This window comes from Vulpes lagopus, chromosome 18, assembly GCF_018345385.1.
Source record: "Vulpes lagopus strain Blue_001 chromosome 18, ASM1834538v1, whole genome shotgun sequence".
Classification (NCBI taxonomy): domain Eukaryota; kingdom Metazoa; phylum Chordata; class Mammalia; order Carnivora; family Canidae; genus Vulpes; species Vulpes lagopus.
The window spans coordinates 12300191-12313134 of record NC_054841.1 but is presented as its reverse complement, the minus strand read 5'-3'; the positions used below and the strand labels follow the sequence as shown (position 1 = coordinate 12313134).

The 12944-nt window shown below is 55.7% G+C and overlaps 1 protein-coding gene across 1 annotated transcript in view; it reads right to left on the bottom strand.

The window, feature by feature from the left end:
* Positions 1–1707: 1707 nt before the first annotated feature.
* Positions 1708–12944, bottom strand: part of PREX1 (phosphatidylinositol-3,4,5-trisphosphate dependent Rac exchange factor 1) — a 179052-nt gene continuing 167815 nt past the window's right edge. The window contains exons 33-40 of the mRNA XM_041733137.1: positions 10406–10505; positions 8927–9070; positions 8730–8844; positions 7044–7110; positions 5922–6094; positions 4326–4428; positions 4025–4092; positions 1708–3398 (exon numbers count right to left, since the gene is read on the bottom strand). Of these exons, the coding sequence (XP_041589071.1) occupies positions 3356–3398; positions 4025–4092; positions 4326–4428; positions 5922–6094; positions 7044–7110; positions 8730–8844; positions 8927–9070; positions 10406–10505 (813 nt within the window). The 3' untranslated portion in view covers positions 1708–3355. The remainder of the gene's footprint in view (positions 3399–4024; positions 4093–4325; positions 4429–5921; positions 6095–7043; positions 7111–8729; positions 8845–8926; positions 9071–10405; positions 10506–12944) is intronic.

The following is a 12944-nucleotide window of genomic DNA, read 5'->3' as shown; positions in this document are numbered from 1 at the left end:
TCCTCAACCACAGCCGCCATAGCCAGGCAGCAATGTCAGGCAGTGGGACCAGAACTTCTGAATTTTCACTAGAAACAAAAAAATCAGAATTTGGAAGTGAAATCTGCTGATTGTCAAGTGTCTAATTCAAAATTATGAAAACACCATATTGGGAAAAAAAAAACAAAACCCATATCTATTTCCAAGTTTCAACCTGCAGGCCACCAGTTTGACATAACATGCCCCCTCACTCCGGGTAGCACTTTGTGTTTCATCTTGTACAGTGAGAAAGGCCTTCCTGAGCCCAAAGCAGGTCCTGGGCTTCCCCCCACCCCCTCACTTATGCAGACAAAGCTCTGTCTGTGTCTGAGGAGGGATGTGACTTGCTCAAGGCCACAGAGACCCTACCTCTCAGCTCCAAACCAAATCACTATCTGAGATTTCACTTTTCTTGTTTCTGGTACCCAGGTACAGAACAAGCAGACTTTGCTGCTTCCCATACAAGAGCCTGCCTGAAGAAAGGCATAGAATCCTCCCTGTTGACTCCAAATACAGACTGAGGTGACAGGTCTCCTCTCTGAGGATCCTTCCCTGGATCCAGGCACGAGCCTCGGGTAATTCCAAACAATCAGCCCATTGCTGTGCCTCAAATCCCACCAGGATTCACTCTCAGCTATTTTGTACAGTGAGATGGAGTCTTTGAAACCCGTAATTGAAAGACACCAGGATCGCTCTCTCTGGGAAGGACCCAATCTGGGCCTTGAGAGTATGAGTTCTGGAACAGGTTAGCTTGGAAAGAGGAGACTAAAAGAAGTGCTGGTTTGAAAGGCACGACTGGGTGGAGACATCATGGCTCAGGGGGCTCCCTAGGGCGGCAGGCTTCAAGAGGAGGGGGTACCCGGAGGGAGCCTTTCATAGACGTCAGGGTCTGCCACAGGGAAGGAGGGAAGAGGAAGGGAAGGAGGGAAGAGGGCAAGCCCAGCAAAACAGGCCTGCAGCTCAAATCCGGCCCAGGGAATGAGATTCCCCTCCTGGGCAGATAGACCCAGGGAGCCCCGAAGCCTGACCCGGGCACGGGCAGGTGAGAGCCTTCAGCGCCTGAGTCCAAGTCCAGGTGTGCGTCTGTCCTGATTGGTCCGCCGGCGGCAGCCTGGACTCTGGCCGGAAATCAGCCCGTGTTGAGAGCTCCATCCCCACTCGGTCCCAGATCGCAGACCCCAGTGGGCCTTGCAGGCTGGAGCGGAGGGCAGCTCGGCGGCATCGGCATCGCTTGGACTTGCCCTGGCCCTCGGGCACATGTAAGAGTGGGAGGCCAAGCATGACACCCAAGAGGAGGCAAGGAACGCCCGGAAAAATGATCCCATTTTCCACCACTGTGGTCAAATGGGAGCTCAGAATGGAAACTCAAGGCGAACGCAAATGTGAAGACCATTATTTCCCTGGCACGCGGGAGGCTCAGGCCCACCGTGCAACCCCGGGTAGTCCTCACCTCTCTCCCCCTGCAAGAGGACACATATGCCACCCCCATTTTAGGGCAGGAAACGGGTTCAGACTGGTAACGTCACCGCAGACGTGCTGGCCCAGGGACTAGGTCAGGATCGATGGGAACCGGGTCTGTCCCCGGCGCAGCCTTCAGAGTACGAGCTCACCCCCACACGTGACGCTGGCCGCCCCACACCACTGTGGTCAGCCCCCCAAAGGAACCCTCCACAGATCAGGATCTTTGTATTATAAACTGACTTTTAATAATAATAAAAAATCTATCATGAATTTAATGAGAAAATCTGTACATTTTAAAGTAAACCAGTGCACAAGGCCCTTGCCCCCAGGGGGGCCCTCTCTGTTTCCCACCAGGGGGCTAAAGCACATCATTTGTATCCATGTCACCTGTGTCCAGCAACGAGCCACCTCTTGCAACCTAGGCCACAGTGGCAAGAGGGGGAGCGTGGCCCTCTGGAGGCCCAGAGAGCCAAGACGCTGGTAGGGCTTCAAGCCTCAGGGACAGTGGGTAACCCATTCCCGACCTCAGCCACAGACAAGAAAGACTTCCCCTCCCTGCTACCTCAGCTAGGAGGCTTCCCTGCTGGCATACAGAAGCTAGAGGGGACCGACCCCAGGGTGGGTCCCTGTGGCCAGGAGGTGGGCAGGTTGGCTTCCTGTCTCTCCCGCTGGCTGAGAAGTCCCAAATGCCCTGCTCTGAGCTAATATCAAAAAAATAAGTTACACAAGCCACCTCCCCACGTTTCCCAGTGGTCCTCCTAGCTGCAGGACAGACACCTGTGCGGGACAGCACCTTGGGTAGGTGGTTCAACCCCCTCCAGCCCCCAGCCCTGGTCCCATTGCCGCTCAAATCCTTGCAGCCCCAGATTCAAAGAGAGCAGAGGAATTCATGCTAACACTGACCAGCTGCTGGAGAACTGAGGTGGGTGGGAAAAAGAATTGTAGTCAATATCTGTAAGTGATACCTTAAGACCCTAATATTAAAAAAAGATGAAATACTGACATTTTTGAATTTTCAATAATTTAGTTTCTCTCTTTTTTTTTTTTTAGTAGATGGGAAAAGTCATCAGTGCTACCTTATGTTGGTCCCCTGTTAGACAATATATCTTTCTTTGAAATTTAAAATGTCAAATATATAATCACACAACCCAGAGAGAAAAAAAAAATCTCGACAACACCAACAACATAAAAACCCCAAAATAAACCATAGAGATTTCACACCATATAAATAAAGTCAGAGCAAATCTCGCACCCAGGGCTGATGGCTCAAAGTTCCGGTGGCAGTCATGTAGGAAGCTGGTGTGGCTTTCAGGTTTCCTCTTGGTGACAGGGCTTGTGCCCTGTCCCTCTTTCTTGGCAGAGGCCCGGCTCTTCTGAGTCCACCGAGCAGGTTAGTACGGGGTTAGGGGTGAAGTGGAAGCTAAGGGGGGGCGGGGGGAGGAGGAGACTCATGTGTCACCTGGAATGTGGATTTAGAAGGAAAGCAGGGGTTTTAAAAGTGCAGGTTGAGCCATCCTGAGGCAACTGGGTCTGCAGGCCTCCAGCTACAGCGCCCGTGACTTCTCCCGTGTCCCCGGGACGTATGGGCAGGAGCCCAGGTCCTGGCTGCACCCATCAGCTAGCTCTGTGGGTCTCCGGCACCCCTCGGGCTTCTGGCTGAAGGGTCGAGAATGTGCCGGCCCAGGGCCAATGGGCCAGCTCATCTGAGAGCGGGGACATACTACTTGTCTTCGCAGGAGGTGATGGAGATGGCTGGCAGATCCCAGAGCGGGAAGGAGTCCCGGCGAGCTCTGGTGAAGGCCAGCGTGGCCCCCCGTGCCCCGCCAAAGCCCAGCTCCAGAGGATGCAGCTGAGCACCGGGCATCCGTCCCCACGTTTAGAGGTCTCCATCCACCGGCGGCTGGCAGAGGCGGTAAAGCCTGGGGAAGAGGGGGGCGAAGAGGATGAGGAATGGCCAGGCAGGCTGTTTTCTTGAACACATAATCCCTGCCCAGAATATAAAACTCAACAGGTATAAAAAGATGCGCGGTGGGGAGAAACATCCAGGCTGCTCCCGCTTTCCCCCAGCTGCCTGGCCCTCCCCGGACTGGCAGACTATGAATATGAACACAGGCGCGTCTGCACGTGCGTGTTTGGGCGTTAGAATCCGTGCTCGGGGGTGTGTGTATGGGGGCGGGGGTGGTAATGCATTTTCCACGACAATAGCAAACTAGACACAGCAGTCTGCCCCTCAAGTTTTCTTCACGTAAGAGATCCCGGGGGCCTCTCCAGCACCCCACGGACAGCTGCGAGCTCTATGACCTGGGACAAGATACTTCACCTCTCTGTGTCTCGGTGTCCCCACCTGCCACCTGGAAAGAATGCCCCAAGGTTCTTGTTGGGTAAAGAAATAAGAACAGTGCCTGGAGTGGGATTTGTCACTCCTCAAAGTGGGTCCCCATAAATGAGACGTGAGGCCCCCATGGGAACACCACGGGGGCTGCCGGGGGTGAGGCGGGGATTGCATGCCATGCGCAGTTCCTGGCCTGGGGGAGCAGCCACTCACCGCGGTGCACCCTGGGGCATCTGATCCTTGACTCGGAGGTTTTTGGCCAGAATCTCCACCCTGGGGCCCTGGGAAGAAAGAACCATGAGGCCTGGGATCTGCCTTTGCAGAGTTCAGGGAGGAAGCGTATGGATGTAGGTGGAGGGCAGGAGGGGTATTGAGGGGAGTCATTGGAGGCCCCAGAAGTTGAAATCTGGGGCCTCACCAGATGGGGAGGAGGCCCGAGTCAGGGGCTGGGGGCCACTGATGGCCCTGCATCCCACCCTGCCCTCCGCCCACCTGGTGGGTGGGGCCACCTTACCTGCTTCCGCATGATGTCCGTGGCCTGCATGATGCACTTGGGGAGCAGCCCGTGGCTCCGCGCCAAGATAGCCGCCTGCTCCAGGGAGACGCTCAGGGTGCTCCTGCAGGGGAGGGGTGGGCAGGGCTGTGGCTGCGGGCAGGCCTCGTGCCCTGCCCTCTCCCCTGGGAACTGCCCCTCCTGCCCCCAGATAACCGCTGCACTAGCTCCCTCCCCATCAGGCATCTTCTCCCTGAGAGCCCCACCACCACCACCATCTCCCTCCTGTCCACCCCCGACACCTGCCCATCCTTCCTCCTGGAAGCCAGCACTCCTGCACACAGTAGGTGTTTTACTGCTTTACTCTGTGCACCCCCTAATACGTCAGCACAGCACAGGAGCTTTCCCTCGCCTGTTTTGTGGTGTTACTCCCAAAGGGCCAGCTCGGAAAGGGTGCTCAGTAAGCATATGTTGAAGGAATAAATGAAGTGACTCCCTTAATGCCTCACAACTTGTCAACAGGGCTTGACATGGACACATCTATTCATCTCTCCCATCTGTTCTGAACAATTCTAGAACATGGGCTCTGCAGCCCAACCCTAGGATTCAAGTCTTAGCCACATAATTACTTCTGTGACCCTCAGCAGGTAAGCTGCCCTCCCCAGGCCTTAGGCTCCTCAGCCCAAGACAGGGACAGACTGTTACCAGGAAACTACTGACCTCTGGACCTGGACCAGGGCAGGGGGAGGGCAGGGGGCCTGTCCTGTGCTTTGTAGGATATTTAGCAGCATCCCTGGCCTCTGACTACTAGACACCAACAGCACCCTCCTCTCCTCATCTGTGACAACCAAAAACCTCTCCAGACATTGCCAAATGTCCCCTGCGGAGCAAAACTGCCCTGGCCTGAGAAGCCCTGGCATAGGCCATGCCACAGTGGCTTGCTATAAAGAAGAAATGAGTTAATCCATTGACAATGGTGCTTCGTATCCTCAAGAAAAGCATTCTCAACAAGCATTTATTGAGCACCTGCTGTATGCCAGGGGCTGTTCAGTGCCAGGGTATGGCAGAGAAATAAAACAAGTACCTGCCCTCACAGAGCTGACACTTGGTAACCCAAGAATAAATGAATACACAAGTAAAGTACCTCGTGTGTGGCACGGTGGTAGGGCTGCTGAGGAGAAGGGGAGGGGAGGGCGGTGGTGCTGGGGAGAGGGTGCCCTTTAAAGAGGGAAGGCCCGCTGGAGAAGGTGACTCCTACCCCACCCCAGGAATGAGCATCAGGGACAAAGGGCAGAAAGCAGAGTGTCCAGTGGGCCATGAAGGCCAGTTCTGTCCCTGGAGACAGGAGCCGGTTGATGCTGCAGGGATGTTCAAGCACAACCACGCAGACTGGCGTTTGCACCAACCCAGACTCCGCTCCAGAGGGTTCCGCAGCCCTCCTAGGGCCGCCTACCCCTGCAGCCCCACTTCCCCAGCAGAGGCCAGAGGCCGAGAGAGGGCAAAGGCCACCACCGGGCTCAACAGGCAGGGCCGCCTGCCTCCTTGTCCTGCGCCCCCGAACTTCGCGGAAGCCCCTGGGGCCCTGCCTGCCCTGACTCCGGGGTCACCGCGGCTTACCTCTGCATGCCCGTGCCACACATGGCGATCTGGCAAGCGCCCAGGCGGTAGCAGAGCTCAGAGGAGATGGGGATGAGACCGGCACCCAAGCTCCCACTGGCTCCAGGTTTGGGGTGGACGAAGGACTTCATAAGGCGGCAGAGCTCGTCCAGGGCGTTGATGGGGCGGATCAGCTGTGAGGCACAGGCACACATCAGGGCCCCTGGAGGAGGTCCCTGCCCCGCCCCCTCATCTCCCTCCCCTGCCGCTGTCCCCCTGGCTCCCCTCTCCCGGGGGCACAGCCCACTTAACCTTCTACGACCCCCACTCAAGGACCATCGGTGGCTCCCACTGACCCGCAAGCTGGCATTCGGTTTACGCTGAATTTCAGCCAAACCTTCCACCTGCCACCGTGTGCCCCCAGCTAACCTGAGCCAAGTGCCCCCTCCTGTCCTCTCCCAATGGCACCCTCCCGGGAAGAGCCTTCCCTGTGCCTCCAGCTGTTCAATCGCCTGTGCAGGCACTAAATGGCGCTCTGCCCCTAGTTTCTGTCATCGGACTGTCTTGCCGGCCAGACTACCAACTCCCAAAGGGCTGTGCCCACCACTTCTCTGGGAGCTCCCAGCCTCCAGTCCTGAGGCCAGTACCCCAGAAGCACATTCCAGGCCTGTCTGAGCCTGGAGCACAGGCCCTGGGAGAGCCAACTGACACATGGGAATGCGGCCCCCGGACGGCCAGAGCCCTCCGATTCTCCAGGGAAGCTAGAAGCCTCCATCTCATCGGAAAGCTTGTTGATTTTAAAATGTTGGCAATAAGTTCCAATCAGACATCGCATGTGGGCGGCTGCTTCAGAGACACGCTCAGGTAAACGAGGGAGAGGAGGGCACAGGTGGGCAGGTGCCAGCAGGGGGAAACCATCTTGGGAATTCCAACGTCCATGGGGAAGCAGCTGGAATTCCTAGAACAGGGTCGGAGTTGTCCCAGGAGGGATGCTCCTGGAGGAGGCGCTACAGAGGCCTCAGAGGCGGCTCTGCCAGGATCCTGGCTGGGGTGGGACCCCTGGATCCCATCTGCCGCATCCTGACTCCCACAGCCCCCAGCGCTGCCCAAGCTCCGCTGCTGGCTGAGGGAATGGGGGCACACCTGGTCTATCTTCACTGCTGTGGTGCTGGCATCCGTGGGCAGGTTAGACCGTTCCAGATAAAATGCCCTGAGAGAGAGACAGAGATGGGGTGAGGGTGGGGCCTCTGCCTCTCTGCCCGCCCCCCCCCACTACTCGCACTGAGAACGCCTCCCACTGCTCTCCCCATCCACAGACACCTGTTCCTCTAACAGTGGAAGGGCAGGGAGCGGGTAACAAGTGGGCTCCTGGGCACTCCCCGCCACGCACTCCTCAAAGCACCTCTCCCTGCCTGCTGTCAGAATCAGCACCCCACCTCCCCCGACATCTTTCCTCTTGTCCCACTGACTCTCTGCTCTGAGCCCCTGTCACCACTTGACACGCTACAATGCTCTTTGTTGACTGGCTTATTGCTCATCTCTCCCTCTGAAAGTAGTGCTTGGCCAATGTTTTTCTGTAAAGGATAAAACAGTGTTCACGTTGCATAGACCAGACTGTCTCTCTCAAGATGCTACTCAGCTCTGCTGCTGTAGCACAAAAGCAGCCTCAGACAGTACATACACAAGTGAACGTGGCCACGTGCTAATAAAACTTTATTGACAGGGGCACCTGGGTGGCTCAGTGGTTGAGCAGCTGCCTTTGGCTCAGGTTGTGACCCCAGGGTCCTGGGCTCGAGTCCCACATTAGGCTCCCCACAGGGAGCCTGCCTATTTCTCTCTCTCTCTCATGAATAAATGAATAAAATCTTAAAAAAAAAAACTTTATTGACAAAGCAGGGCGACTGCTGCTCTAGAATCTGCACTCGGTGAAGAAGAGGCTTTGGCCACTGCTGACTCCCAAGCAAGCATCCAGAACAGAACCTGGCCCCAGGAGCTCTCCCTTAACGTGTGCTGAATAAGGGAGGGATGGATGAGTGGATGCTCTCAGAGGCAATATTTAAAATATTCAACAAATGCCAAAGGTGGATTGATGGCATGGGTCGATCCAGAAGATACCAGTTTTAACGATACTGCTGGATAGTTTCCCTGAACAGACGAATGAAAGCATCATCCTCCCGTTTCCAAATGGTAAAGCCAGGCCCCAAGACAGGAAAGCCCTTACCCATACCCCAAACCCCTGATCTGACTCTCAGCCTCTTTCCACAAAGGAAGAAGTGAAGCAGGAGCAGGAGGGAGCTGGGCTGAGTGGTGGGAGTGGGAGCTGCCTCCCTGGGCCTAGAGCCTCCTTTGGGCAGAGGTGGCCCCTGCTCTCCACTTCTCCCTGGGGGTTCTCTTCTGGGCAGGGCCAAGGCCCTTAGGACCACCCTTTTCCCCTGGACTCCCAGGGTCAAGAATCCCAGGCCCCTTGTTCCAGCTCCTATCCCCCACATAGAATGAAACAGGCAGCTCCTCTCAATTGGAAAAATCTGCATTGAGATGAAACAGACCCAGTTCAAAGCTCAGTTCAACCACTGTCTACCTGTGTGACCTTGGGCAAGCTGGGTAGGCTCTTGAGGCCTCGGTTTTCTCATCTGTAAAGTGGGTTAGACTGGCGTACAGCAACTGGGAGAATCTGAAGAGCCCATGTTCACAGAGGGCCTGGCAGAGAGCAGGTGCTTAAGAAAAGGCCGAGGCCACACCGGGGGCCCGTCTGGGGCCTTACGTGCTGACGTCCACCCTGCCATGGCCGGGCCCAGACTCCTGTCCCCAGCATGCGGCCCAGGCCCTTACCTGAGTTTGCGGTAATACTGCTGAACCTTCTCCAGAGACTGGGTGTTAATCTCCTGCTGCAAGTCTTCCGCCGCCTGGCTGCCTGTAGGAGGTGGCCCCTCCACATTCTCCAGAGCTACGGAGGAAGGGGGAGGGCAGGCGTTTGGGTCCCAGTGCTCTCAGAGGCCGCAGCTATGCCCAGGGACCCCAGAGCTCACCTTTCGTGAAGAGCACAGTGTGCAGCCTGAGACTGGCTCCGCCCTCCAAGCGGGAGGGCAGCTTGGAGAAGTGGTAGCTGTCGAGGTAGAAGACAACCTTCAGGGCCTGCCGGCTGCCCTCAATGTGGTAGAAGACGTTGGTGTCTGTGGGAGGATACGGTGGGGCAGGGCGGCTCACCACCTAGGCCCGAGGGGAGTCCCCCTCACCCTTCACTAGGGCAGCTTCACCCCTACCTTCTGACCTCCAGAGTGGCGTCCAGGACCTCCCTATTCTCACCACCTCAAAGAGTAGCCTCAGAACCCCTTGCCTCCCACCTTCAGAGAGGCATCCCGGGACTTCCTTGTCTGCCCACCCCAGAGCGCTGGGCAGACACCCCTGCCCTCCCACCCACTGGGCTGGCCTCCCAGCCCTGTCCTCCCTTAGGACAGCAGCCTGACTTTTCACCTCCTTCCATGGGTCCCAGTTTCCACTACTTCCTTCTTAGGCCAGGCACTGATTTTGCCCCACTGGGGAGTTGTGTCTTCAGAGCTTCACCAAACTCAGAACTACCCCTCATCTGGTAGCCCAGGGCCTCTACCTGACAAAAGCTGTCCTCAAATAGGACCTGCATCTTTATACCCATAAGGAAGAGCTTATGGCAAGGGTGGCAAAATTATGGCACTCCCACCCCATCTTGCACCCACAGCAAAAATCACTAACCAGTCAATAGTTGCCCCTGAGCCCAGCTCTCCCTATAGACAGGCAGCCACCGCCGATCAATTTCAACTGGTACCTGAGAAGACACCTGTTGTCCCTCTAGACTCTAGTCTGTGCATTCTGAACAGGATATCACCTCCACAAGGAGGTGGAAATTGGTTCATGGATGGATGGATGGATGGAAGGAAGGAAGGAAGGAAGGAAGTAGATGGAATCAATAGATGGACAGATGGATGAACGGATGGATAGATATAGGTAGGATGGATAGATAGAAGTAGATGGGATCAATGGATGCATGGATGGACGGATGAACAGATGAATGGATAGAAGTAGGTAGGATGGATGGATAGATAGAAGTAGATGGGATGGACAGATAAATGGATGGGGAGATAGATAGGAGAGTAAGCAGGTGAAAGAGTATGTAGGAGCAGAGAGAGGGAAACAGAAAGGAAGAAAATTATGGATAAACCCTTAAGAAATCTTAAGAAGTCTTCACTCCAAAGGACTTCTCTAGGGTAGAACTTTAAGAATTGGGTATTGGCTCTTCCCTTTTAAGAGCTGTTGGAGATGGCTGGGCTTATAAAAACAAAAAAAAAAAAAACCCTCTTTTCCATATGTGCCCCAAGGTTCAGCTTCGAGACTCATGTTGGGAGCAAGAGGTTTGAAAGTGCTAAATCCCGGTTCAAACTTGGGCAGCTGGCCTGGTGGCAGGGTGGCCCCAGACCAGTCCCTTCCATCCCAGAAAGCCAACTCTCATGGTGGGGGTGGTAAGCAGCACTCACTGGCCACATAGTTCTCATCCAGCTGCTTGAAGGAAAAGCTGACATTGTCCAGCTCTGACAGGGTCACCCAGAGGTCCTCCAGCATGGTCCGTTCCTCCTTCTGCAGGAGAAAGGGTACAGGAGTCTCAGATGCCACCCCTCGCCCAGGATTGCACTTCAAGATCCTGTGATTTGACCCTAGTCAACACACCAGGCACAAGGTCCTGTGCTGGGCTGTCCAGGGCTCGATGTGAAGTTGCACTTGCTCGTGGATTACCCTGTACCTCCCAAGGTCAGAACGATCTCTGTTCTAGTGTGCACCAGTCCATCCTTGCCCTTTCAGACCTAACACACCCAACAAGTCCCCACTTTCCTGCTTACCCTCCTCCAATAGAGTCCTTTTCAATAAAGTGCACCAGCATGGGCCCAGGTGCCCAAGCTCTAAACCTTTAAGGACCTCTCAACATCTCTTCCTTCCCCTTATACGGACCATCACTCCGTCCTGCCAGCTCAGCCACCCAAACCTTCCCCTGAACACCCCCACCCCGACCTCCTCCACCCAGTACAAGGATCACACCTGTCTCTCTGTCAGGCTCCTTCTGCCAACCTTGCCCCCGAGCACAGGGCAGACAGGGATGACCTCAGAGGTGCAGGGGAAGCAGGGTAGCCGAGGGCCTCCTGGGCCTAGGTTCCCCTGTGACTACAAGTTATCTTCCAAAAACTTAATTTTAATTCTATTTCTCACCTGCCTCAAAGCCTCTGCACCCTCCCTCTGCTCCCAGAATAGTCCCAAGCCCTACAGACATGGCCAACCTGATCCCTCAAATCCTCCCAGCCTGCTACCTTCTGGCCACACTGGCCTCTGCTCAGAGCCTCTGCCCAGCATACTCTTCCTCAGACCATTCACCCTGCTGGCTGTCTGGCTACCCAGGTCTCAGCTCAAATGTCCCCTCCTCAGAGAAGCCGGCTCTGAGCACTGAACCCAAGGAAACTCGGTGGCTTCTTTATCTTCTGAAGAACTCCTTCTTTCTATCCCCACACCCTCCTCCATGCCCTCTTCTCGAGCTGCTTTCCCCACTAGAAAGTGAGCTTCAGAGCCGCAGCCTTCGGCTCAGAGCCTGGCACATCATGTGATTAATGAATTAATGCACAAAGCCCCAAGTCCTCATCTGAGAGGAGAAAGCAAGGGCTGGGGGCTCAGCTGCCTTCCGGGGGGCCCCAAATGACAGCAGGTCTCCTGCCAGGCAGACACCCGCATGTGACACTGGCCAGCAGAGGGCGCGCCACGGCCACACTTCCCCATCGGCCGGCAGCCCTGGCTTCCAGGGTCCCTGGGACAGAGCTGCAGCGGTGGGGGATGCTCCGGCCAAGGGCAGGCACGGTGGAGGAGCAAACAGCACAGAGCAAGTGCCACCGCAGCTGCATTTCGGGGGCACGTCGGCTCTGGGCACCAGCATTCCCAAAGGCTGAGGCCTTGGCTCTGCCTCCCTGGGGCTGGCAGAGGAACACATCCGGATGCTGAGCCCTGAGAGTGGATGGACAGGGCAGGCAAAGATAAAAGAGGGATACAGAGAAAGCAGGGCACCCGAGGGGTCACTAGGCCCGAAGTCAAACTCCCAGGGTTCAAATCTGGCTCCCTGGGCCTCAGTGTTTTCATCCTTGAAATGCGGGTGGTGAAGGACCTACCTCAGGGTCACTATGAGGATTAAGTGAGATGCTACTTGCACCAGGGAATTTACCTGATTATTACAAAAGCCTGCTCTCCGACCTCCCAGCGTCCACTCTTGCCCTTCTATAGTCTCATCCCCACCCAGCAGCATGGGTGACTCATTAAGTGGAGAAGTCAGACCTGTTCCCTCGTCTACTCAAAACCCTCCTTGGGCTCACAACCACACAAGCAACAGCCAACGTCCCCACCACAGCCTGCCTGCACAATCGGAGGCAGTTAATTCTTAGGACTCACCTCAGGCTCCTTCTGAGGCTCCCCTGGCTCCCTCTGCTCCAGCCACACTGGGCACCTTGTTTCTCAGACATTGCAGGCAACCTCCTGCCTCAGGGCCTTTGCACCTGCTGTTGCTGCTACCTGGAAGGTTCCTTCCCAGTATCCTCATGGCTCCCTCCCTCCCTTCCTTTGGTTTTTCAGTCAGATGTCACCTTCTCAGCGAGGGCTTCACTGGCCACCTTATCAAAACTCAAACTGCTGCCACCCTAGACCTGCCTGCCTCCTTCCATTTCTCCCCTTAGCCTAGATCACTACATACGAGGGTTCTCAAAGGCGGCACTGCTGACATTTGGGCAAGGGCATCCCGTGCAGCGTAGAATGCTTAGCAGCATCCCGAAATTCTTAGCCAGTAATAGCATCCACCTCTTCCCTCGGTGGCAACAACCTGAAATATCTCCAGACGTCACAGTGTCTCCTAGGAGGTAGAACGGCCCTGGTTGACAGCCATTGGTCTACACCACTTATTTATGTCTGCACGTGTCCCACCTCCCCACACATGAGGACATATGGTTCCTGACTACAAGGACACTGCTTTGTTCACTGCTGGATCCGCAGGGC